The sequence below is a fragment of the Crotalus tigris genome, unplaced genomic scaffold (assembly GCF_016545835.1).
Source record: "Crotalus tigris isolate CLP2741 ecotype Arizona unplaced genomic scaffold, ASM1654583v1 scf7180000017605.3043972, whole genome shotgun sequence".
Taxonomy (NCBI): domain Eukaryota; kingdom Metazoa; phylum Chordata; class Lepidosauria; order Squamata; family Viperidae; genus Crotalus; species Crotalus tigris.
In genome coordinates, this window is record NW_024096508.1 from 2,394,955 (window position 1) to 2,422,489 (window position 27,535).

General features: G+C 43.5%; 1 protein-coding gene across 5 annotated transcripts in view; it reads left to right on the forward strand.

The window, feature by feature from the left end:
- The first annotated feature begins 115 nt into the window (after positions 1 to 115).
- ARMH4 (armadillo like helical domain containing 4) overlaps positions 116 to 27,535 on the forward strand; it is a 72,955-nt gene continuing 45,535 nt past the window's right edge. The window contains exons 1-4 of one of the 5 annotated variants that reach the window (XM_039321433.1): positions 116 to 527; positions 1,100 to 1,237; positions 8,140 to 8,257; positions 14,614 to 15,952. In XM_039321433.1, the coding sequence (XP_039177367.1) occupies positions 14,620 to 15,952 (1,333 nt within the window). In that variant the 5' untranslated portion in view covers positions 116 to 527; positions 1,100 to 1,237; positions 8,140 to 8,257; positions 14,614 to 14,619. Of the gene's footprint in view, positions 528 to 1,099; positions 1,238 to 1,260; positions 1,852 to 8,139; positions 8,258 to 14,613; positions 15,953 to 27,535 lie in introns of those variants that run through there. The other 4 variants (XM_039321440.1, XM_039321459.1, XM_039321425.1 and 1 more) reach the window with 4 other exon arrangements.

Below are 27,535 nucleotides of genomic sequence, written 5' to 3' on the forward strand. Positions count from 1 at the left end.
TTGGTGCCTGGTCTCAGAAATTATTTGGCGACTGGATTGTTCGCACGGCTTTTTTTTTCTTCTTTCATTGCTACTAGCTCTCTCCCCAGCCCAGCTTCTCTCCTGCCTCCCTTTCCTAGGGCATAAAATGATTAGAGATGGGATATTCTGCTTTCTGCTTGCACTCCGTGATTTCCTCTCAAATCTTAAGATTCTAATTGGAATTTTAAAATAGTATTTTCTTCATTATTGAAATTATTCTGTAGCTCACTCTGAAACTCTCTTTTAGAGATGGAAAGGAAATGCAAGTATGCACTGTGAGACCGGTCTGGGAAGAGATACCATAGGAATGGGACATGGTGTAGCAGCCTTGCTGAAAATAAAAGGCGTGAGCTTCACAGACAAAATGCTTTGTCTATATATGAGCTTATGAGCAAGGCCAGGTTAATTTGAAAGATAGAAGCTGTATTTAATTAGATTTGTTTATAGAGAATAAATAAATTAGTACATCAACTATTATCGCCTTCCCAGTGGGTGATAGGGAAAAGGTGAGGAATTATGGCTTATCAAATCAGCAACAGCAAGAATTGTTCAGAAGTCAGCAGTACTTTTTCTTGGCTTAGGGGGAAAAACGAGGCACATCATAGATAATGGTTAAAATTATGGATGGCAGGGAGAAAAGATATAGTGTCTTTATTATTTATTAAATATATGTGCTGTCATACTTCTAGTGACTCTGGATAGTTTACAATGTTAAAAACATTTGAGATTAAACAAAATGCAACAAACAAACCCCAAAACAAAAACAGCACAAAATAAAAACAATGGCAAAAAAAAATCTTGGAGGGGAGCAAAAAGGAAAAAGGGGGGAACATCCATCATCTTTGCCAAAGGCTTGAGCAAAGAACCAGGCCCATAGGGTGCTTCAAAATACCAATAGGATGGGAGCTGTTCAGATTTTAGCCTAATTCCAGAAGGCTGGTGCTGCTATGGAGAAAATGTGTTTTGAGTTCCAGACAGATGGCCTTGTTTAATCTATGAAACTGACAAGCATGAACAATCAGACCCACACATGCAAAGTTCAAGCTAACTACTTTATTATGTTCTGCCAAGAATATAGGAATCTCCCAAAGCTGGCATCCTTCCCTTGGTAACAACTAGATAAGGCTCCAAGGAACCCAGCTGGGGTCGTTCATAATGCTTTTGCAGTTGCACAGTAACTCCAGGCTAACTGTGCTTGAACCCTCCTCTATGCCAGGTGAGATGCTTCCTAGAGTCTTTCAGTGATGCTGAGTGGTGGAAAATTGGAAGTAACAGTATATGATTAATGTGTTATTTAGTATGCTTACAGAATTAACCATAATTTGTTCAGCTCACATAACATCGTAACTTGGGGTGAGAAATCAATTCGCCATATGCAATTTCCAGAATACCCTGAGGGGGTTCAAATATTCAGATAAGTTTTAATGTGGATTATGGTGCAAAATTAGTGCCTTGAACTTTTAGGATTAAGAGTGAGCAAATGGAACAGGGAAGTTTTGTGGGGAGCCGGTATGTTTGTAGCACTGATACACTGCATTTAAAAAATCTTGTTGGCTAACTGGGTGAGGTTGTGTGGTTTTCATCTGACTGAGTGAAGGACGTCTTTGCTTACTTTGTGAGCTCATGGCCTGACAGGGAGAGGCTTATGGCAGCAGTTGACATTGATCAGGTGATTAGCTGTGGATAGTGTAGCATTTCTTAGTCAACAGCTTGATCCTAGCCAACATCCTTTGAAAAGAGAAGTAATCTGGAACCCCTGACTACAGTGAGGATCAGGAGAGACTTCTGACTGCTACTAACTTCCTGCTCAGAAAAGACTAAAGTGTCAAGGTATGTTTCGCAACTGTGAATCAGGACATCAAACTCTATAGAAGCATTACATAGAAGGTCAACCAGTTCTTAAAGCAAAAAAGAAAAAGAAAAAACTAATTAAGAAAGCCAACAGAGAAGATGGTGTTTTCCTATTTATTGCACAGAATGCCAATATAGAACTAGCTACTGTATTCCTTTTCCAAATCTAGGTCAGTTAGAGAGGCATTAGGGAATTGGTGGAAGAGTTTAGATTTATTACACTTTGAAAAATGTTTTGCAGCAACCTGAAAGAGGGTTTTCATTTTAACTAAAATCAAATTAGGCTTTATAAATGGCAGAGTGTCTTTGCTGGACTACATGCAATTCAGAAGGGTGCAAATATTTCAGAGAATAGTGTAAGATATGTGGTGGAGAAAATGCATGTAGCAAATAAAATAGAGGATGAACCCTTTTCCTGCCTGTCTTTTAGATGTGACCAGGGTTAATTTCAGTTCCTCTCTTCACCTAATCCCACCCAAAACTGGCACAGCCTGCCCCAGATTAAGTCCCCGTGCCATCTGATAGCCAAATCTGGCTCTAGATTCTGCCTTGGTTTACCTTCCCAATAAGCAACTGAGTCAGAAGATCATTTAAAAGAAATTTATTAGGGTACAGCCCAAGGGCAGCTCTTACAAAGGAATTGCAATCTAGAGAAGCCCCAAAGTTCTGTCTTTCATCAGCTGAGACCCTCAACATTCCATCTCCTTTAACAAGGGGCTTCCCCAGCACTGCTCCCTTCCTGTAATGGCTACCAACAATTGAAATACTCAAGGTACACTAACAAGGATCTGCCTAGCTTTCCCCAAAGATGCCTAGAATTTCCTATCTTGTAATCTTGTAATCCCCAACTTCTTTAAAAAGTCTTTGCTTTCCCTTGTTCATTGTTTCTTATAAACCAGGCACTCGATGATCATTGCAATAAACATAGTTCTCCTTGGTGTTATGTTCTGTATTTTTGAATTGTCTGTGAGAAAGTATACTGTGTTTTTTTGAAGTGGATCACTTACTGGACAAGATGGTCAGGAAACAATCTCATGCCAGCAACATTTAGAAAATAATGTAGGGTATAGTAGTTTCTTGAATAATACTAGCAATTGGAAGAATTAGTGTATTTAGTTGCAGACAAATACATTAATACACACAGCCCCAGCAATATTGGCTTTTAGGCAGACTTAAAAACCTGACTCTTTCTGCAGGTACTGAGTCAGGAAGATACACGAACGTGCTAGAATGTTGTGTGTGTTAATGTTTAAGTTGCCCAGAGTCACTTGTCAAGTGTGTAAACTTAGAATTACAATTAATAAATGGAATTGATAAATACATGGAATAAATGATATAATAGAAACCTGATAGAATGGAGAGAATCAATGGAATGCTGCTGGTGCTGGATATAAATTTTATAGTAAGGGTAAGGAAGGATGCATTGGTGAAGTCTTGTTTTTTTAGATCAAGAAGAATATAAAAGCTAATACACTAACATGCAAATACTGCGTTAATCTAATTCTGCAGTCCAATATTTAAGACGGAGGAAAAAACTAAATATTACTGGAACTGACAACCTTAATCTAAGAAGAGACTGGACAGCCATTTATCTGAAATTGTATAGGGTTCCTGCTTGACCAGGGGATTAGACTAGAACAGTGGTGGCGAACTTATGGCACGGGTGCCAGAGGCGGCACTCGGAGCCCTCTCTGTGGGCACATGTGCCGTTGCCCCAGCCTCGCCTCCCCCCTCCAGCAGCCCCCCTGAAGGAGAGTCACTCCTGAGCATGGCCCACCCGGAGCAGCGCAGCCAAGGATATGGCAGCCAGGCAGAGTAGACAAGACTCTGCCCTCACACCCCATCATGCACAGTTGATGCTGCAGGGTGCGGGCAGAGAGTGTGACCACCATAGCGCTGCTGGGCTGCCTGGCGATCTGCGGCGGGCCCTGGAGGCGGTGAGTGGCCCTGCGGGCAGGCAGGGCAGGAGATGGGGGTAGAGTGGGGGCGGGGCAGGGGGTGGAGCGGGGTGGGGCAGGGGGTAGAGTGGGGATGGGGCCAGTTTGGGGCACTCGGTCTCTAAAAGGTTTGCCATCACTGGACTAGAACACCTCCAAGGTTCTTCCAACTCTGTTATTCTTTTCTGTTCTAAAAAAAAGATATTCATTTTATCTCTAGTTTCCTTAGTTTATTTCTGGAACTGTTCTTTTTATCAAATCATTTATTTATTCCATTGACTTATAAATCTTTTAAAAGAAATGCTACTTGGCCCTGGAAACCAGATCTCTACTTTAGGTTTCCCCCTCCTAGGATTTCAGCTGATTTGGGTGACCTTGGGCAGTGAAGAGAAATGTCTATGTATTTCTATTCAGCAACTCTGCTTCCTAAATTATAATTGCTGACTTGTTTTAGAAAATATTTTCTTCTCCCATTGTCAGCAGTTTAGGTCCATTGTAAGCAAAGAATCAAACTGAAAGTTAGTTCTCTTGTGTGCAATCACAGACAACAAAAAAGGAAATGTTAAGATCATCAGTTGTGTCACAAATAGTTAACAGAGGTAGAACTAAGTTATGTGCTGCCCGGAGTTGCTTTTCAGAATGAGATAGGGATAATATAAATTTAATAAATAAATAAAATAATTGTGTCTTGCAGGTTATGTTTTGCCTATCAGGATGACCCTGTGGAAATAAATCCAGGGAACAAAGAAAAAATATTTTTATAGTAGTTTTTATAACCTGAAAGTCAAGGGAAGAAGCAAGACTGTAGAATTCCACAATACTATAGTATATAGTGGTTAGAGATGAAATAAAACTGGGATGGTCCAGGTTCAAGTCCATGCAAATTCATAAAGCTCACAGAGTGAATTTGTCAGTATCTCTTAGCCTAATCTACTTCACAAATAACAACATAGACCATTGTTTCTCAACCTTGACAACTTTAAGACATGTGGACTTCAACTCCCAGAATACCCCAGCCAGCAAAGCTTCGATGAGAATTCAGCAACAAAGCATTCTATATTGAACAAGCAACAAAGTGGATAGGCAACGAACTATTCTATATTGAACAAAAGTGGAATATAACTAATAAATTAATAACTATGGCATGTGAGCTGTAGGCCAATCTGTAATTCATATCCCACATCCGCTATAACAGTGATGGCAAAACTTTTAGAGACCGAGTGCCCCAAACCTGGCCCCGCCCCCATTCCACCCCCTGCCCCACCCCCCATCCCCACCCCGCCTGCCTGCAGGACCACTCACCGCCTCCAGGGCCCGCCGCAGATCGCCCAGGCAGCCCAGCAGCGCTATGGCGGTCATGCCCTCTGCCTGCACCCTGCAGCATCAACTGTGCACGATGGGGTGTGAGGGCAGAGTCTTGTCTACGCTGCCTGGCTGCCATGTCCTTGGCTGCGCTGCTCTGTGTGGGCCATGCTCGGGGGCACCTCTCCTTCAGGGGGGCTGCTGGAGAGGATGGGGTCACGGGGGGAAGCGAGGCTAGGGCAACGGCACATGTGCCCACAGAGAGGGCTCCGCCTCTGGCACCCGTGCCATAGGTTTGCCACTACTGAGCTATAAAATCAGTGTGTTATGCCACAACAAACCATTCCTGCTTTACTGTTTATAGCAATGTATGAACCAGCCAATGTCTGATTTTTGCATTATGGGCTAATTGTAACACTAGTTTTATATGCATCATATTCTACTCTCTCTGTCATGCAGAACTGTTTAATTGACTTTTCAATTTGCTTAATCATAATCCTTTGAAAACCACACTTGTAGCAAACTTGTGGATTATATCAGTACAGGGAGTTTATAAGTTCTCTTTCAGCATCATATTTAATTCCCAACTGCATTCTTAAAATCTTCAGATCTTTATGAATAAAAGCTGGGGTAAATAAAGAATAGTAGTAGAACACTGACTCAGCCTGCAGACCTCCTGCTTTTCTAGTTAGACTAATTAAGTTTAATTCAGCCTACAGCAAAAGATCTGAGGCTGCATGAAAGGCCTGCTAGGACAAAGAAGCAATGCCTACTTTCCCTTTGAAAATACAAGAGGTGACAGTTTTATCTGAAGCTGGCTCTGATGTAGGTTGGAGCATCTCAAGTACAATTCCCAGATTTGGTATAGGGTCTCCTGCTTGAGCAGGGGGTTGGACTAGAGGACCTCTAAGCTCCCTTTCAGCTGTATTCTGATTGATTGATATTAGTAGTCCTGGACAAAATAAAGGATAGAAGGAAATGAAAACCTTGAGCATTTTTGAATTTATAACCTGTTAATTCAAGTTAATAAATTTATAGCAGGCTGGCCTAATGGTCATAGTAAACTCTCCTGCCAACGCAGTAAATTGTCCCATTTTTATTTTGGTACGTTCTTGAGAAACTCACATTTGAAAATCAAAGGGAGAATTTTTTTAAATAAAGCTTATTATATAGAAAACGGTTTATCTAACTGTTAAAATACAGATATATTGTTTTTATATATAATCTCTCTGAATCCTTCCCAAGCCCTCCTGTCTTTGTGTTCCTGGTGGGGGGGGGATGAATGAAGAATGTCAGGAGTGTATTCAAGAGCAGAGCTCCCCAACCTTTGCAGCTTGATGGCCCGGAAGAAAAGGCAGGAGCAGGGAAATGTGCGGGTGCATGGCCCGTGTGCGCACATCCACAAGCAGGCATTTGTATGGTGGCGCCACTAGCATATACACACACACGGGCACGCACACAGTGGTGCCATTAGTGTGCGTGCATGCACAAATGGGCTGTGCACACCTGCAGTGGCACGCTGATGCCCGCACATGTGTGTGAACAGGCCACTAGAGCCCTTGTGATGCTGGTGGCGGTGCTAGGTCATCCAAGCACGTGCAAACAGGGCTGCTAGCGCCCGTGCGATGTTAATAAAGTGAGGGGGGGGGGGCTTGCCAGCTATTCTGATGGCCCAGTGGCCAAGAGGCCACGGCCTGGTACCGGGCCGTGGACCATAGATTGGGGACCCCTATTCAAGAGTATATGCCTGTCATCCCAACCTTCATGGTCAGCCCAGCTGCCCAGCTAAAGCAAGCAGCATTGATATTGAATTACAGCAATATAGAAAGATACTAGAAGTTGATGGCTGTCCTTGTCTCTGAAGGCATGTTGTGTGTTGATTGCTGAGGAAAAAAAGGCAAGAAAGACAAAGATCTCAGGGAAGAATCTAACAAAGGATTTTAGAGAGCTATTAGAAGAAACAAGAAGCAGTATAATAACATTTGTAAAGACACAGGGGGAAAGAGACCTTTAAAATAAGAAAAGTCTTCTAGTTGTTCTCTGTTTACAAAAACCTTTTACTGGGTAATGAAGTTAGATCATCACTCTGGTCATTACCAAGTTAGAAGACTACAGAAATTGATGGATCACCTATAGAAATATGTGGAATACATAATGAGGAAAGCAGGGTGGAAGGAAGATGAGTGTGTTTAAAAAATTAAATATAAATAATTTGCACAATAACTTGCATTACCCTGGTTAGCTGAAAGTGCAAATGATCTGTGAATTCTAGTACTGTAATGAAAGACAGAGAGCATTGTGAAAAAGTGGGACTATGAAATCATGGCTAAAATGTGATCTGAAAAGCAGGTCAATTTATCATTATTACTACTTGCAATTTACATTGATACTGCCTTCTAAACTTTGCTAATTCAGTAATTCCTGATATGGGTTAGGGAACCATAGTTTTGATTTGGTCTTGCCCTTCTAGAAGGATATTAGTTTAGAGATGCCTGCCAGCAGCAATTCACAGCCTGTAGCACAGATATCTTCCCGGAGATGCTGGGAATGAAACCTGGACCTAGTTTATTAAGTTATTTCATTTAGATTTTGTTTTTCCATTCTTCACCCCCATGGAAACCAGACAGCATATTTGGAATCTCCAAGGTTCTCTAGTCCAGTTGTTCACAGCCTACAAAATAGCTGTACCATCTGTGTTCAGACCCTGTCCAACTTGCTTGACAAGCATATGCTTTGCTCAAAGATTTGGGCTCTACATATTGCAAGTCAAGTGCTTTCTATCTCTGATATGCTATATGTACCACTTATTACTCCTACTATTCTCTCCTATTGTTTTCTTTCTACTTGCTCCAGTGGACACTAAGTAGAGCTAGGGATGGGTAGCTGTAAAGAGGGCTTCTGGGAGGCAGGGTGTATCTGGCTATGGCCTCTGCCCAATCCCTGAGCCGGGGAAGGAGAGTCTCATGAATATGAAAAGCATCGGTGCTCTTTCTCTCTCCCTCCTCCCTTTCTTCTCTCCTCCTCCTAGTCTCCTGGCCATGAAGGCAGCAGCAGAGCAGCTGAGCCCAGGATGCTGAAAACCCACAGGAAGTTCTTCCCGGGGACCTTAAAGATGCTACCCAGCTAAAGAGAGAGCAGGCATTCAGGTAAGACAGAATTTGAGATAACCTGGGTATTTGTGGCTCACAGGGAAGAGGAGCCTGGGAGAACCTGCTTTTGGAGGGACTGGTCAGAGATTGCTTCGCCCCAGGCTCAGTTTCAATTTCTAGACAATGGATTTATGCTATGCTTCACTTATCTGGAGGAGACAGGATTAGTGAAGCAAATGGGCCTTGCTGGGGGATGCAGGATTTTTTCTCTCTCTACCTTTCCACATCCCATGTCATACAGACTCGATTCCCCAAGAATGGGAAAAAAGGTCAGCTGTAGCCCAGCCTTGTTCTTTGTTTTACTGGAGGAAATGGATGTTGCTGCTAGCTAGCGGCTACTGCTTTGGTCTGCCTTTTGTTTGAGGATTTGTGTCTCTTTTCTCCCTCCACAGCAACCTCCTCCCCCCACCTTGTGCAAAGATCAAATTTCCCTCAATTCATGGCTGATTTCATTCATTTCTCTCTCCTCTTGGCTCTGGGTCAACAGCCTTGTGGAATTTGGAGGCCAAACAGGGTTGCATGGCTTTATAATACCAGTATACAAATTAAAACTGATGGTTGAATCTTTAAAAAAAAAACACAACTTTTTGTATGATGCAAAAGTCAAAATAGAACTGCTGCTCTTGTTAGGTAGGAGAATGAAAAGAACTATTCTTTTTCTTGTTTATCAATGTCATGGGAATGATTGAATCAGAGATCTGGAGGAGGCGGGGAGGAGAGCCAATTCCATGCCATTTGTTGTGCAGAGCTTGCTTGGGTTGCTACCCCCCCCCCAATGAAATGCAACATAAGATGGCACTCTGCACAGTGATTTGTGCCGGGAGACACACGTGTATTCTCTGGAGATGCAATGCCTTGGAACAAAAAGTTACTCTTTGTTTTGTTTTTAATCAGTATATCAGAGATTAAATGGGCATTTGACTGTCCTTTACCTAGGAAAATGTGTTGCCAGATTTCAGAAAAGAAAATGGGAAAACATAACCGCTGTATAGTTTTTGCTCTTTCTACCCTCCTCTCTAAACGGTGTGCTATCATTCATATCTGTATATTTATTGATCTCATTGGGATCCTCCTGCCTTTTGTCTTATTCAGCAAACCATGATTAGGCAAATCATGACTTAAAATGAGAGTGAATTCACTCTCTTTTTCTTTTGAAAGAAAAGCTGCTTCTTAAAGGATAAACTTTAAATTAATGTAAGATTCTTCATGCTAATTCCCCCTGGCATGTTCAGGTAGGACTAAATGTGGTTTAGGCTGAATTTCAGTGTTTCTCAACCTTGGCAACTTTACGATGTGTGGACTTCAACTCCCAAAATTCTCCAGCTAGCAATGCTAGTTGGAGAATTCTGAGAGTTGAAGTCCACACATCGTAAAGTTGCCAAGGTTGAGAAACACTGCCTGAAGCTCTCTCCACATGTGCTGGTCTACAACTAATGCTGTCTAAGGCTGATAGGAGTTTTAGTGCAACACATGTGGAAAACAAAGTTGGAGAAGGCACAATACCTAATACTGATTGGACCAGTGATCCAATAAGGCAGCTAATTATTTTGGTATTTTTTATCAAGAAAAAGTAGCATAAAATAATTTAGCATGATTCTCCTCATCTCCATTATAGCCCAGTGTTGTTGGCTTATTCGCTGATGGTATCTTTTATTCAATGCTCTGCTAGTGATTCCCTCATTCAACTGTTCAGAAGAAATTTAACAGATAACTCATATGTGCTTCTCTAGAATCTGACATTATAGAATAAACAGTGTGTCTGGAGCTGAATTGAGTCTAGTGATTCACTTATTAATTAATAAGTATTGCCTTTTCTACCACCTCATTGCAGTCCTGCTCTAAATGTCATTAAAACGTTAAATACAGCAAGTAAGCATGAAAATATTGTTTTCTGTGAGGAAAGATAGATATGCAACATTGAATTTTATTGGCCTAGTTCATATAATAATATGCAACATTGAATACTATTGGTCTAGTTCATATAATAGTTGCAGCTGCACATTTATCTTTGTCAAATTAGAAATACCTAAGGAACAAACTGAGAGCCAATTTGGTATAGTGGTTAAGGTACCAGGCTAGAAACCAGGAGACCATGAATTTTAGTACCACCTTCAACACAAATCCAGCTGAGTGACCTGGGCCAGTGACCTTCTCTCATCTCTAAGAAGGATGCAGTTGCAAATCACTTCTGAAAAACATTGTCGACCTGCATTTTTTTAAAAAATCATGTGGGGAATCCAACCTCTTTTAATTTTTCTACATTTTCCCCAAAAAGAGAAAGTTGGTCCCATTTACAGTCCTTGCTTAAGGATGATCATGTTATCTGGTGTCTTCTCTCATTTCTCATGTATGTGATCTTTACTACATCTTTGCAATATACCACCTTCCCTGGAGCTTCATATGAACTCTGCATCTTCCTTCTGTTAACCAAATTTACTTTTCACTTCCTTCATATCAGGGGTAGGCACAGCTGGCTCAGGAATTCTGAGAGTTGAACTCCACGAGTCATAAAAGAGCCAAGGTTGCCTACCCCTGCTTCAGATCTTCTGAACTAACAGACAATGTTGCAATCCTGATCCATTGCCTGAGCAGTTAAAATAGATAGGGATCTCTGTGCAACAATTTAGCTAGTGTCTCAGAAGATACACACTTGGTCTTAGTTTATTGCAGAAACCAGAGTTTGATCTACTGCTTAGTGTTTGGAAGTGAAACCGCCACTGAAAATCAGACATTATGGTATATTGGGAAATAAACACACACATATATGTGTGAAAGAGTATGTTACAAATCAGTTATATACTGTTGCCATGGATACATCCATATAAAAATCCCAGGAAATGAACTCAACTCAAAGGTTTGACTTTTGCTAATTAATTTTCTCCTATTAGAGTCATGTAGTACAGCTCTCTTCACTCTCTGCTAATTCAGAATGCAAGAGATTGAAAGCTTCCACCAGAAAGGAAAAATGATTATGCTGGCTACCTATTTCTTGGTATACTCTTCTCTTTCAAATGCCCTTGCTTGCTTTATCTCCTTTTTAAAGAGATGGCTCCTCTAAGCTCATTCAAAGTTCATTTTTTAATGATTCCCTATTATCCACTTTCCTTAGGTTAACTCCTCCTCCATTAACATTGAAAGTACTCTCTTAATACAACTGTATTGGATATATTTAATTACCTGCATTGATTGGAGCTTTCTGACTAAACCTAGCTGCAAGCAGTAGCATATTGAAAAATGGCAGCTGGCAGCCTCAAGCAGTTCTCTGTATTAAATGAAGCCAACAGGATGTCATCTCTCTCAAGCTGTTAGGATGGAACTTTTCTGCACTAATTATCCAGTGCTTTTGTTGTTTTGGAACAATTTGGGTGCGACTTACAGTTGTCCTTTCTAAATGATTGGAGCCTTATCCAAACTTTTACCTTCAGTTCCATCACTGACCTGTATTTAGCTCCATGTGCTGATCCATTTCATCCTGGTCCATCCACACTGGGACCTTTCATGATGCTGAAAAGCCTTTCTTTCTTTCTTTCTTTCTTTCTTTCTTTCTTTCTTTCTTTCTTTCTTTCTTTCTTTCTTTCTTTCTTTCTTTCTATGACTAGGTTCTGTAGCTCAATAATTCTTTGGTATTTGGGATTTCTAGAAGAAGATTTCTGTCCTTTAAGGATGGGCTTGCTATATTTGATTTTTCTTTGATGTACGGAAGAGAAGGATTAAAGTTTCTATCATGGTAGTTAAATGAAGGTTCCATATCTAGAGATATCTTGGATTATTCATTACCCATTCTTGGGTATTAAATATCAGTGAAAGTTCAACATCTTCCTGCTTGTACAGGAACTTCCAGAAATGGAATATTGTGCCTGGCAAAATATCTTAATAGAAATATTTTAAATTTTTGCCTGTGCTAGAATATATGCATATTTCAGGGTTCAATTTCAATTGTTTATTGTATAGGAATGAAAAATTTATGGGAATTGGAAGTGTATAGAACAGCAGTTCTCAACCTGTGGGTCGCGACCCCATTTGGGGTTGAACGACCATTTCACGGGGGTCGCCAAACAACGCGATCTGCCATTTTTTTCCCTCAGCCGGCGCAGGGGGCGGCGCCGTGCATGTGTGCCGCGCAGGGGGCGGTGCCGTGCATGCGTGCCGCCTCCTTATGACCGGGGTCGCCGGTATAAAAAGATTGAGAACCACTGGTATAGAAGATAGGAGCTACGGTCAGAACAGAGAAAGATTTCCGACAAGGCAAAATACGTAGCTCCAAAAAGCATTTTTGAAATGCTGCAACCTGCCTTCTTGAAATTGTTTATTTATTGATTTCATATACTTGTAAACCAATTACATTCTGCAGCTTTAGAGAACTTGGGAGAAAGTGGATTATTTAGCCTCCATTCAATACTGTTTCACACCTGGGTAGAGGACCAAATGACTGGGTGTAGCATATTCATCCTTGGACTTCATGACTCTCAGCATCCTTTGATACCATCAACTATGGTAACCTTCTGTACTAGCTTTGGGGGTTGAGAGTGAACAGCCTTATGCTGGGTCTCCTCCTTCCTCCAGAGTCAGTTCTAGTTAGTATTGATAGGGCAGGGTTCTGGTTCTTAGCCCCTGCTTTGCAGGGTCCCTCAGGACTTGGTGCTTTCCCCAGTCCCATTTAACATCTACATGAAGCTGCTGTCCATGAAGGTTTTATCTCAGTGTCTAGAGGTTGTAGGAGTTTGGAAGGGGAAAAACAGGCTTCAGCTCAACCCTAGCAAGACTTAAGTGGCTTTGGGTCAGGGCTGCACTGCCCTAAGCAGAACTGATGTGCAATCTGAGGATCCTTCTGGACTTGCAGCTCCCGTTCAGTGATCAGATAACAGACAAGGCCAGGTGGGTTTTTGTACAAACTTCATCTTATACATCGGCTGTTCCCTTTTCTGGATCAGGAAGCTCTGCTTACAGTGACTCACACCTTAGTCACCTGCTGGGTGGATTACTGCAATGCACTCCATTTGAAAAGCATCTGGAAGTTACAGCTGCTGCCGAATGCAGTGATTCAGGCCATTATGAATGCATTTTAATGTGCACATATTACACTTCTGTCAATGAGCTGCCTTGGTTGGAAATGTGCTTCCAGGTGCAATTCAAGATGTTGGTTGCCAACTAGAAAGCTGTTCATGGCATCGGGCCAAGCTATTTTGCAGACCTCTTGTTCCAAGTTGTTTCTACCCATCCTATTAGATTTGGCAGAAGAGGCATTCTGTGGGTCCCATCAGTCAAAGAATGTCATCAAGAAGCAGCTTTTTTGGTTGCTGCCACTGCCTTATGGAATAGAGTTCCCTCTGAGACTAGATTGGCCCTTGGAAGGCCCTTAAGGCATGGCTGTGTACCAGGCAGGGGGGTCAGAGTGCCAGGTGAGAGTTTGATGTGCTGTTTTGGGGATTGGTTTGGCTTCTCAGCTGTTTTGTGTGCTGTTGCGTTTTACACTATGTTATAAACTGGGTGGCCTTATTAATAGAATAAACTGAGAAATGAATAAATTCAAAAGCAGTATGTGCAAAATAATGTTTTGTACATTTTGTACAAACATAAAAGCACAAGAAGTTGGAATCCTATCATGAGAACGATAAATTTTAGCAAGCACTAAAAGTTTTCAGCCAGCAGATTTCAACTTGTCTCCCAAGAAATAAGAAGCACCAGAAGCTTTCTTCTTCCATGTTCAGATCATAGTCCATTCCCCTCACTTATTTCAGCTTGGAGTTTTTCTAAATCTACTTGGAGGTGCTGCAGATAGAATTTAGGATCTTTTGCATCTAAAGCATGCACTTTCTAGTTGATGCACAGCTGCTTTGATCAGGAGCTTTCTTTGCTATTAGTCAAAGATAAGTTTGGTTCTATCACAAGAAAACATATTTATTTACTTTATTTACTGACAATCAGAATTTTTTTCTAATGCCTGGCTTACACTTTGGAGAGGATCGTATAAGGAGGCAAACATCAAATACTCTGGTATTAAGATGTTTAGGATTAGGACAATTGTAATTGGGTTCATTCATTACACCAAGCAATAGTTTCTTTAGCCAGGGTTTATTGAATAAGCCACAATTAGCTTGGTTCAGAAGTTTTGAGGCCCAGCTTCTGCAAAATGCATCTTGTTAATCCAGTGAGGAAATGTTTTGAATGGAACTAAAAAAACAAAAAAGTAATTTCTTTACAAATTGCACACATACATACAATAATGTGCCTATATAATAGCAAAGTAGCTATAAATACTAACTAGAGCTTTATATGATATTTCAATTTAATTTAAAAATACTAATTTGAAAGGAATGGAAATCTGTTTTGCTCTATTTTGCTTCATTCTCCAGGACCTGATGGCTGAAATAATTTGTTCTGCTCACTTCCATGCAAACTTTTCCTTCAACATGAGCAGCATGAGGGGGTATCACATGTTCCTTGCCTTCTGCCTTATTCTGCTCAACTTTGGCAGCCTGCAATGCCTTGTTTTAAGACAAGTGGATGAAAGGCATGTAAGACAACTGCATCTGGCATCACCAGCAGGGAACAGCTTAGCAAACACAAATGCATCAAATCCAGAGGGTAACTTAAGCTCATCCATGAATATAGCCAGTACTCCTGCATCTGAAAGCCTTTATGGAGCCTCAGCAGAGCCATCCGGGAGGTCATTAAACAGAACCACAACTGTAAAAACAACCTTGCCAACCATTCTGCATGTTCACAATCCCTTGGAGCACTCCAATATTGATGCTTTTGCCAGCACAAGTCTGGAGATTGTTGCAGAAAGCAAAAGGCAAATCAGTCTCAAAGGGCCCGATGAAAAACGGGATAAATATGGGACACAGGAAGCTTTGATTGCCACTGTTGTGACAATTCCAGACCTTCTTGTTGAAGATGATACACTTAGTAGCTCTGCAAAAGAAACAGTGGATGGAGGTGGGGGAGAAGGAAATTTGGATGGGGATTTGTTTGCACCAGGCACCCGTGTTGACCCTTCAGACAATCCCCAGGTAACTATCCCCAAAGTAATAAATAGTTTTCCTGCTACATCATCAAGCAACCTCCTCAAAAATCCATTTCTTCCAACGAGCCCACCAGTTGATTTGACAAAAGGATCTGATGGAAGTAGCTTCCCAACAATCTGGATGGGCACAGATGCTATTCCGGAATCCAGGTTGTTGCCAGCAGATGCCTCCTTAAATTTGGAAGGGGAACACTCAGAGAACCAGGGGCACTTCAAAGGCATCTTAAGCACTACCATGATGGCCCCTGCAGGCTTGCTGCTAAGTGATGAGTGGGATGATACCAAATTAGAGCCTTCCAGCCAGGCGAAAGCTATGCATCTTCTGAAGATAAATCAACCTCAAATAGTGCAACCAACAGGACAGGAGGACGATGACGTGAAAAAGGACCTGTCACCAAGATTATTGGAAACCACGGCAAAAGGAAGCAAAGATAATCAGAATGGGTCAGGCCAGATACCCGTGCAGGTGGAAGAGTCAACTAATACAAGCTTGAATCTTGGTTATACCATTGATCCATCTGAGAAGGTTGGAGCTCAGTCTGAAAGCCCAGTGGAAAATGTAGATCCAACAGTGATCATCAGGTCTAGATTGTTTTCTGAAACTGTAACTACAACAGATGCAACCAAATCAGATGTCTTCCAAACCTTAAGACACCAATTAAAAGGTAATTCTTTTTTTTATTATTTGCATTGATCAGTGCATGTCGTTTAAAAATAATTTAAGTGTATGAACCACTGTTTGGTTTATAGTGTGTATTGTGATGGTGCTATATGTGATCCTTCCTTTTTCTAGGTTCCTGGTCTACCTAAAACAGGGCTTTTCAACTTTTCACCCATTGTACCACTTTTAAGATATGGCAATATCCGAGTACCACCAGTCCCCTAGCAAAATGTAAAAAACTTGATGACAAAAAAAAAGGAAAAAAGTGATAAAGTACAGGTAGTCCTCGACTTACAACAATTGGTTTAGTGACTGTTCGAAGTTACAATGGCACTGCAAAAAGTGCCCCCCAAGCCACAGCCGAGCAAGACACCGGCCTGCCTGCCCGGCTGCGCTCTTCCTCCTGTCTGAGGTTTTTATTGTTGTGAGCATTTCTGTTGAGGATTGGCAGTGGGGGTGGGGTGGGGTGGGTGTTTGTTTTATTCCCCCTGTCTGCTGGGTGGTTGCAGCAGGTTTTGGTCACTTCACATGACCCTGGGACACTGTGACCGTCATAAATATGAATCAGTTGCCAAACATCTGAATGTAAACCACAAGACCCTGGAGATGCTGCAACATTCCAGCTGATTGGCGCTTCTTCTGGGCTCAGCAGAAGCACCAGGATAAGTGTTGCTTTCCAGCTGATTGGTGCTTGTTCAGGGCTCAGCAGAAGCACCAGGATCAGCGCCGAGTTCCAGCTGGAGCCTGGCGCTGATCCTGGCACTTCCACTAAGCCCTGACAGCCCCGAAGAAGCGCCGATCAACTGGAAAGCAGCACTGATCCTGGCGCTTCCGCTGAGCCCTGACAGCCCTGCAGCTCCAGCCAGGCTTATGCAGTGCTGCCACCGGTTCAGCTCATTCTCCTCCCCTGCTACCACTTTTCTAGGATGGTCACGTATCACCTGCCAGGTGCCAATGTACCACAGGTGGTACCTGTACCACTGGTTGAAAAGCCCTGACCTAAAATATTCAGCAGGGATTTAATCTATAAAAGTCCTATTATATCTTTTCCCTGGCATTGTTTCAGATGGGTAGCTGGCAGTTGAGAGATTGCTTAGGCTCCCTTCTTTCTCCTCCTAATAAACTTTTTCCACAAGCTTCCAAATGAAGGCAGAGTAGAGTCTTGGAGTAGCTCAGAATGGTAGAGCATGGCTTCACCCTGACCCAGTTGCCCTTTTCACTTGTATGCTTTCTTTGGTCACCCACACGGTCCATTCTTGATTGTTTTTGCCTGATGGGCCAAATTTATTAAGTTGCATTCCAGAAGGCCTCTCTTCCCCTTCACTATACTTCTCTTTTCTACTCTATGGCAAAGCAAAACCACTACTTTAGATTTCCTTAACCTAGTGCAGTGATGGCGAACCTTTTAGAGACCGAGTGCCCAAACTGCAACCCCAAACCCACTTATGTATCACTGGGTGCCGGGTGGGCATGGCCCATGGGGTGGGCATGGCCACTGGGTGGGCATGACTATGGTGGTCACGGCTGACTGGGTGGGTGTGGCCAGGGTGGGTGTGGCCACCTTGATGTTGCTCCTGGGAAGGGATGCCTATGGGGGCCGGGCAAGGTTGGGGGAGATCCAGGGGGTCTCTGGCAGGTGGGGTGGTGGGTAGGACACTCATCCAGCAGGGTGAGGCGAGGCAAGGGAGGGGGCAGGGTGGGGGTGCCATTGTTGCGGGGCAAGGCAATGCGAGGCAGGGGCTGGTTGCAGACAAAGGGGGAGTCTGATGAGGAGGAGGAGGAAGTTTAGCAACCGGAAGGGGGATCCCCCCAAAAAACAAATGTGCTTCGTGGGTAATCTCAAAGCACGACAGAAGAGACCAAAACCTGCTGCAACCACCCAGCAGATGGGAATGGAATAAAACCAAACAGCTCCCCCCCCCACCAATCCTCAACAGAAATGCTCATGATAACGAAAGCCTTTGGCAGGGGGAAGAGCACGGGCAGGCGGGCGTCTTGCTCAACTGATGACGTAGGGGGGGAGGGGGCAGCTACACCCCTCCCAAATGCTGCCCTCTCATGAAAGCAGGATGAAAACTCCCAAAAGCGACAAGGAAAAAAAGTTAAAACAGAAAAGTGTCCCAGAACACCTGTATTAGCAGATGCAACTGATATAAAATCTGGATGAAGAATGGTCAGTAAAGCAGTTTTGGTTATCTATTTTATCTTTCCTAATAAGCTGTAACCAACTTCCTCTCTTCACTTTGCAAAACCTGTGGGTCCCACGCCATTCCACATACCTGCAAGAAAGCAGCTGCAATAGGAGTACTTTAACTGTAACTTTGAAATGTGGCACCACTGATTTAACAGCTGTCACACTGCAAGTACAGTTGGAGTTTACAGTACTGGTTTATCCAGCATGTGTTATTTATTTTATTTTTCTTTTCCTTATACAAAACTACACCTTCTATACACACAACGGAGAGTTATTGTTTGTTTCTTGCCCAATTTTAGTTTCCCTCCGAATCTGATTGGCCACTGGAGTAAAATAACGCCAAAATTTGCTTTTATCAAGTATTCTTATCCCAATTTGGGGGGGGGGAAGAGACAGAAATGCTTTCTGCTATTCGAGGATGTGTATTTCAATACCATTTCCAAAATTGAATTCCTCGACATATAGATTGTTCCTTTTTTCAGAGGTCCCAACCACAGACCTAAGCCCAACAGAAAACAGGATGTTGGGATCAAAGGAAACCAGGTTTATTCAGGTACACTCTGGTGTGTGAGCTCAAAGTGGTTGCAAACAAAGTCAGTGCTGGGAGCAACTGCCTCCCAGCACACTAAATAGACGGATCCCGCACGGGCCCACCCCCACCCACCTAACCAGCATTCGGAATGATGATCATGACTGCCCAGCTCATAGCGGCCAGCCCCTGCCCCCAGCGGTCAGCCTGGCTTGGGCTCTGGTCCACGGCATCAGCCTTCAGATTGTCGTGGCTCTGGTCTGTGGCAGCAAGGCAGCAAAGCAAGTGAGGGCTGATTTCAAAGTCCCCGCTGTTTCTCTGCATCGAACAGCTGTTTAGCGGAGCGCCGAACAGCTGAGCCGGCAAAATCCAGAAGTCCGCAACCGCCAGCCAGCCAGTTCGACGATCACTGCGCTTCCCCCTGTCAACAAGCAGGAACGGGGGAGGGCTGTCGATGCTGCTGCCTCCAGCTGTCGCCGCCAGCCTCTGCTGTTGCTCCGGATGCACCCATGCCTCTCCCACCCGGTTAGTGGCAAGCACGCGGAGCTTGACACTTTTATATTGGTTAAACCTCCTCCCCGCCTTTGCCTCCAGTTTAGGGACCTCCACTCACAAAAGAATAGCCCGCCCTTTGCCAATCCACACTCCAGATATTGCGCATGTTTCCATGTGATTCTGGAACTGAACTCATTCGCTCACTTCTTAGCAATGTCCACCAAACTTTCCGTGCCGCCTTCCCCCCTTCCACCGCCCCCCTAAAATCTTAAGAAGGGCTTTTGATCATCTTGCACGTTTTATTCACCGCTTAAACTCTGTGATTCTCGCCCCTGCAGAATTTTGCTGCGGGAGGCAGGAGTCGCTCTGTGCAGAAAGGAAGGAACTCCTCTGTGAAGCTGGAGGGCTAACTTTAGCTGCCCCTGACTCAGAGGTTTCCCTTCTAATGTGCGCTTAATTTGGCCCCCTGAGAGAAGCCGAGCCTCCCCTTTCCCAGCTGCCCATGCCAAAGTGCCCCTTAGCTAAAGGGAGACAGGAAGGCGGAGGGAAACAGCCATTCTTGCGAAGGCACCACAAACCCACGTGAAGAGAATTCAGCGCTTTGCTGAGTTTCGTCCCATTGCTGCACTAAAACTGGGGGAGCACCAAAACTCACTTGCAAGTCCAGGGCACTGGAGTTTCCCAGTGTAGCCACACCAAGCCATGCCGCCAGGCTTCCCAGTGGCCAGCAGAAGGGAGATTGTGGCAAGAGCGATATTTTTCTCCATTCCCTCCTCAGCCCTTGAGCTCGTCTCAACACCTCTTTCTCTGCCCGCTTCTGGCTTCTCCCCTCTCCCCGCCCAGCTCTTGCAGCTGCTCCCTGACTCCCAGTGTGGAGAAAGAGAATGAGAGCACTGGCGCATGTGGAGAGGGGGAGGGGAGCAGCCCGGCCCCCCATCCCTCTGGGGCGATGGCATATGTTCCCACAGAGACAGCTCTGCATGCCGCCTGTGGCACACGTGCCATAGCTTCACCACCATGGACCTAGTGCAGTGGTTCTCAACCTGTAGGCCGCGACCCCATTTGGGGTCAAACGACCATTTCACGGGGGTCGCCAAACAACGCAGTCTGCCATTTTTCCCCCCCTTTTCCTTAGCTGTGCTACTCCCTTTTATGCTATTGCAGCGGTTCTCAACGTTTGTGTGATGGCGACCCCCGTCATACAAACGTTCTGTGCATGTGCGGCGCGGCGCACATGGGGGCGCGCCCCCATGCGCGGTGTGCATGCGCGGCGCCCCCATGCGCGGTGTGCATGCGCGGCGCCCCCCATGCGCGGCGTGCATGCGCGGCACGCCCCTTGAGGGGAGAAACTGGCGGATCGCCTTCTTTGGCGACCCCCGAAAAATGGTCGATCGACCCCAAATGGGGTCGCGACCCATAGGTTGAGAACCACTGTGCTATTGGCTTTTGAAAGCCAATAGAATAGACTCTCTTGAATAGAGTCTAATTCTATTGGCTTTCAAAAGCCAATAGGAATTGTCCAGGCTGTTTCTGCCCTGCTGAGCCCGCCAAAAGTCCCATTCTTCAAACGGTGCTGCAAGTTGTCTGCAGCGAAGGCGAGCTGTCTGGAAATTTCCATCCCTCCCTACTGAGCAACTACTAAAAATGTAAGTAAAAGAGGGCCAGGGGTGGGAGGTAGGAGGCCGGCGGGCGCAGGGAGGGTTGCTGGCGCGCGTGGGGCCCGGCGGGTGCCTTACCTCCCTTGGGCTGGGCCAGCTGGTGGCCCAGCCGGTGGTCGCCCTGCGCCGTCGCTGCCCCTTGCCAGCTACGCCTCGGCCGGTGCAGGGGCGGCACCACGCATGCGCGGCTCTCCCAGGCAGGGAAAGTCCTCGACTTACAACCAGTTGGGTAGTCCTCGACTTATGACCGGTTGGATAGTCTTCGACTTACGACCGGTTGGGGGTCGCGGCATTAAAAAGGTTGAGAACCACTGACCTAGTGCCTTCCAGTTGATGTGAGATTGCAACCCCCCCCCCAAATTCTCAGCCAGCAGCCCCAAAACATCTGGAGACCCCCAAATTGGAGAAGGTAACTTGGGTGACCTTTGAAATTCTTTTCTCACAGCGAGAAGGCATGCAATGCATATACTGCTGGTCCTCGACTTGCAACTGGTCACTTAGTGACCATTCAAAGTTACAAGGGACCTGAGAAAGGGGACTTGCAAGCCAGATCTAAAGTATTGACAGTCGGCCATCTTGCGGTCGCATGACTGCAGTTCGGGAGCTTGGAACACGGCTGAATTTACAACCATTTGCAGAGTCCCACGGTCATGTGCCTGTGTTTTACAATGATTTTGCCAAAAACTGACACTTCTAGTTTTCGGCAAAACCATACCAAAGTGAATCATGGTATTGGTTTAATGATTATTGCAAAAAAGATCGTTAAATCAGGTCAATCACATGACCAATTTGTTTTATGACCATAACGACTTATGACTAGAATGGGCAGGCTCCAGTATGGTCATAACTTGAAAACTACCTGTAGTTATGATAAATACATACAGTACAAGGAAAGAAGAGAATTATTTTTATTGTTTATATTTCCTATAGCTGGGTCTGAGAAATAGCTGTATTATTTTATGTATATGCCAAGCTTGACAAGTACCAGGATTCTATCTGATTCAATGCTTAGTTTCCCTTGTTGATCATAACTCCTTAAAACGCAAGTTAAAAGCATTCATTTATTATTGCCTATTGCTATCTCTGTTTGCCTAAGGAGTCTCTGCTTTTCCCCTGCAAGAAGAATTCTGTGCTTTGACTCAGTGCTGCAGTTTCTTTGTTGTTGTTAATTGCGAAGTCGTGTCCGACCCATCGCGACCCCATGGACAACATTCCTCCAGGTCTTCCTGTCCTCTACCATCTTCTGGAGTCCATTTAAATTCACACCTACTGCTTCAGTGACTACATCCAGCCATCTCATTCTCTGTCGTCCCCTTCTTCTATTGCCCTCAATCTTTCCCAGCATTAGGCTCTTCTCCAGTGAATCCTTCCTTCTCATTAGGTGGCCAAAGTACTTGAGTTTCAACTTCAGGATCTGGCCTTCTAAAGAGCAGTCGGGGTTGATCTCTTCTAGGACTGACCGGTTTGAACGCCTTGCAGTCCAAGGGACTCGCAGGAGTCTTCTCCAGCACCATAGTTCAAAGGCCTCAATTCTTTTGCGCTCAGCCTTTCTTATGGTCCAACTTTCACAGCCATACATTGCACCTGGGAAAACCATGGCCTGGACTATACGCACTTATGTTGGCAAGGTGATGTCTCTGCTTTTTAGAATGCTGCCTAGATTTGCCATAGCTTTCCTCCCCAGGAGCAAGCGTCTTTTAATTTCTTGGCTGCAGTCCCCATCTGAGGTGATCTTGGAGCCCAGAAAAATAAAATCTGTCACTACCTCCATTTCTTCCCCCTCTATTTGCCAGGAATTGAGAGGGCCGGATGCCATGATTTTGGTTTTCTTAATGTTGAGTTTCAAGCCAACTTTTGCACTCTCCTTCACCCGCATCAAGAGGCTCTTTAGTTCCTCTTCACTTTCTGCCATCAGAGTGGTATCATCTGCATATCTTAGGTTGTTGATATTTCTCCCGGCAATCTTAATTCCAACTTTTGATTCATCTAGCCCTGCCTTTCTCATGATGTGCTCTGCATATAAGTTAAATAGGCAGGGCGACAGTATACAGCCTTGCCGGACTCCTTTTCCAATTTTGAACCAATCAGTGGTTCCGTGTTCGGTTCTCACTGTTGCTTCTTGACCCACATATAGGTTTCTCAAGAGACAAATGAGATGGTCTGGTACTCCCATCTCTTTAAGAACTTGCCACAATTTGTTGTGATCCACACAATCAAAGGCTTTTGCATAGTCAATGAAGCAGAAGTAGATGTTTTTCTGGAACTCCCTAGCTTTCTCCATGATCCAGCGTATGTTGGCAATTTGATCTCTAGTTCCTCTGCCTCTTCGAAATCCTGCCTGTACTTCTGGTAGTTCTCGATCCACATACTGCTGGAGTCTAGCTTGTAGGATTTTAAGCATAACTTTACTAGCATGTGAAATGAGTGCAATGGTTTGATAGTTTGAACATTCTTTGGCATTGCCTTTCTTTGGAATTGGAATGTAAACTGACCTTTTCCAATCCTGTGGCCACTGTTGAGTTTTCCAAATTTGCTGGCAAATTGAGTGTAGCACTTTTACTGCATCGTCTTTTAAGATTTTGAATAGCTCAGCTGGAATACTGTCACCTCCACTAGCTTTGTTGTTGCTCAGATTTTCTAAGGCCCATTTCACTTCACATTCTAGGATGTCTGGTTCGAGGTCAATGACCATCTCATTGTGGTTATCTGGGATGTTAAGCTCATTCTTGTATAGTTCTTCTGTGTAGTTTTGCCATCTCTTCTTAATCTCTTCTGCCTCTGTTAGGTCTCTGCCATTTTGGTCCTTTATCATGCCCATCTTTGCATGAAACGTTCCCTTCATATCTCCAATTTTCTTGAAGAGATCTCTGGTCCTCCCTATTCTGTTGTTTTCTTCTATTTCTTTGCACTGTTCATTTAAGAAGGCATTCTTATCTCTTCTAGCTACTCTCTGGAATTCTGCATTCAATTGGGTGTATCTTTCTCTTTCTCCTTTGCCTTTCGCTTCCCTTCTTTCCTCAGCTATTTGCAAAGCTTCCTCAGACAGCCATTTTGCTTTCTTGCATTTCTTTTTCTTTGGGATGGTTTTAGTTGCTACCTCTTGTACAATGTTGCGAACTTCCATCCATAGTTCTTCAGGCACTCTGTCTATCAGATCCAATTCCTTAAATCTATTTGTCACCTCTACTGTATATTCATCAGGAATATGATTTAGTTCATACCTGAGTGGCCTAGTGCTTTTCCCTACTTTTTTCAATTTAAGCCTAAATTTTGCAACGAGAAGCTCATGATCTGAGCCACAGTCAGCTCCTGGTCTTGTTTTTACTGACTGTATAGAGCTTCTCCATCTTTGGCTGCAGAGCACATAGTCAATCTGATTTCTATGTTGACCGTCTGGTGATGTCCATGTGTAGAGCCGTCTCTTGGGTTGTTGGAAAAGAGTGTTTGTTATGACCATCGTATTCTCTTGACAAAATTCTATTAGCCTGTGCCCTGCTTCATTTTGTACTCCAAGGCCAAACTTGCCTGTTATTCCGGTTATCTTTTGGCTTCCTACCTTAGCATTCCAATCCCCCATGATGATAAGGACATCATTTTTTGGTGTTAATTCTATAAGGTGCTGTAGGGCTTCATAGAACCGGTCAATTTCATCCTCTTCAGCACCAGTGGTTGGGGCATAGATTTGGACTGCTGTGATATTGAATGGTTTGCCTTGGATTCGAATAGAGATCATTCTGTCATTTTGAGGATTGTATCCCAGTATTGCTTTTCCTATTCTTTTATTGACTATGAAGGCTACTCCATTTCTTCTGAGGGATTCTTGCCCACAGTAGTATACCTGATGGTCATCTGAGTTAAATTCACCCATTCCTGTCCATTTTAGTTCGCTGATTCCTAAGATGTCGATGTTCAGTCTTGTCATCTCTTTTTTGACTACGTCTAGCTTGCCTTGATTCATGGATCTTACATTCCAGGTTCCTATGGAGAAAAAATCTTTACAGCATTGGACTTTCCTTTCACCACCAGATATATCCACAGCTGAGCGTCCTTTCGGCTTTGGCCCAGTCGCTTCATTCTTTCTGACGCTACTAGTACTAGCCCTCTGCTCTTCCCCAGTAGCATATTGGACACCTTCCGACCTGAGGGGCTCATCTTCCAGCGTCATATCTTTTTTCCTTTTAGTACTGTCCATGGGGTTTTCATGGCAAAGATAGTGGAGTGGTTTGCCATTTCCTTCTCCAGTGGATCACATTTTGTCAGAACTCTCTGCTATAACCTGTCCGTCTTGGGTGGCCCTGCACGGCATAGCTTATAGCTTCATTGAGTTACGCAAGCCCCTTCGCCACGACAAGGCAGTAATCCATAAAGGTCTTTAGGTCCAACTAATTAAGATCCTGCCTAGATGAAACATTTATTTTATTTTTCTCTAGATGGGTTTGTTTTGTTTTATTTCTTTATTTTTTTGCGGGGGTGGGGGAGACAATCCTGGGCTGCATGTGGCCCCAATTATTTTTTCTTCATCCTGGATAATACCACTAAATTAAGTTTTATGGCTTTCTTCGAAACTGCTATTTCTGACAGGAAGCCTCCTGAGGCAACTTCCATCATTCCCAACCAGTCCAATACTTCCAATTTTTCTGGAAGGTACCAGAATAAGAATACTATTCTTTGAGGAGCATCAAAGTTCTTAGCATGTTCTCAAAACAGCGGTCTGAAGGGTCAGGAGCAATGACCAAATCAGGTTTTTCCCTCAGGTTTTTAGGAATGGATATGGGGGCAGATATCTGTGAGGCAAATTCCTCCCATTCCCATCCTTGAGTGCCTCTCTGAACCAAAAATATGGCCTAGATTTATTATTTTTTGCTCTTCAGTTTTGACAGCTTGATCTTGGCATGCTGAGGGATTCAGTATGGAGGATGGGTCACATACCAGTTGTAGGTGATTCACTGTTGATTTATTGAAAAGCCCACAATAGACTCAGTGTTTACTGAGTTTACACTGTAAACCCAACCAACAAAACCATATTATGTAATGGATAAACCTAGCCACTGAGTGTATATGATGTTAGGGTTGGGGGACTGAATCTATTTTCCTGTTTGACATTTTTTTTCAAATTATTTTCAAAAATTTGAAACTGTTTTATAACTGCATTGTGTAATCACACCTTTGAAAGGATGGGGAGCTTCCTGACAGTTAGAACAATTAATCAGTGGAACAACCTGCCTCCAGAAGCTGTGAATGCTTCTGGAGGCAGCATTGAAAAACATTGGAAGTTTTTAAGAAGAGGCTGGACAGCCGTTTGTCTGAAATATTATAGGGTTATATATATATTGACCTTCACTTTCTACGTTCTGAAGCAATTTCTCTTGCTGCTCTGCTGCTACTTGGGAATTTTGGCAGACTGTTTTCTGCAGCCTAGCTTCAGTGTTTGGATTCCCCTTGGAAATTTTGGCTGCTTCTGTGCTGCTGCAGTGAACTGTGCACGGGCCTGGGTCCAAGTTGGAACCAATTTAACAAAAATAATCCTAAATGAATGAACTGTTTAAAAGCACTGTGGCAGGATGACTACCTGAATTCCCTAAGACCCTGATGGGACATAATGATAGACACACTCTAAATATCCCTTTGTAGTCAATAATAGAGAACAGAGTGTGATCATTTGGATCATAAACTATGTAGGCCAACAAAAGAAAAAAGTTTGTGTACTCTAATTAATTTTTTCAGCAATCTGATACAGAGATAAGAATTTCTTTTGGCTACATTTTTTTTTTCAAAAGTGCAGAAGAACTTGGAAAAAAATCTTCCTTAACCTTTGAGATGTAAAATAAAATGTTCTTATGCACTTTTTCTTTAAACGGTATGCCTCATTTATTTTATGAAAAGCCATAAGGAGTCTTGAGGCACTTTAAAAATTAACACATTTATTACAATATTAGTTTTCTGAACTGCATATAATCTATCATAAGCATTATGTTTTATGCTGAATAGAATTGTTCCACAAGAGAAAGAGCTATGTAAAACAGTAAGATTATGATAAAATTAAATGCAGAAAGATAATTAGTGCTATAGAATTAGGCCCAATCCATGGTGACTGTATGGGCAGGTGTCCTCTATCCAAATCTATTCCCAGTGAAAATCTATAACTCAGAAGTATTTCTGATCCCATCCATTTGCCTCAACTGTTGTCTCTTCCTTCTCCTGTGTCTCTAAATCTTGGCCAGTAAAGTCATGTTTCTCCAGCACTGGAGATGGATAATCCACGCAGTGGGTTGAGACTGTATTCCTGGCCAATCAGATCAGTCAGCCAAAGTTGCCACGCCCCGTCTTGGACCATGATCCTCCAGTCTTGACTGATCTTGCCATGAAGAGACATCTACAACTTTTGGCTCCTGGGCAGGTATAGTTCCTTTCCATTAGGGGGGATTTTTTCTAGTAGCTGAAATTGCTTAGTTTAAAAGTTAATTAGAGATAATTTAATTCAATTTAATTGACCACTCAAAAATTTCCTTGCTAAATTGTAAAACTCAGGAAGTCAGATTCCTACAGGGGAAACCACCCCCACTTAAAAGGGGGAAATCCCTAACTCCCCTCCCTAACCAACCCCAGCCACCTTCCAGCAGCCGGCAGCCGCCTTAAACAAACGGGGAGGCTCGGGCAACCCCTCACGTTTAAAACAAACAAACAAACAAACAAACAAAAAAAGACAGAAAG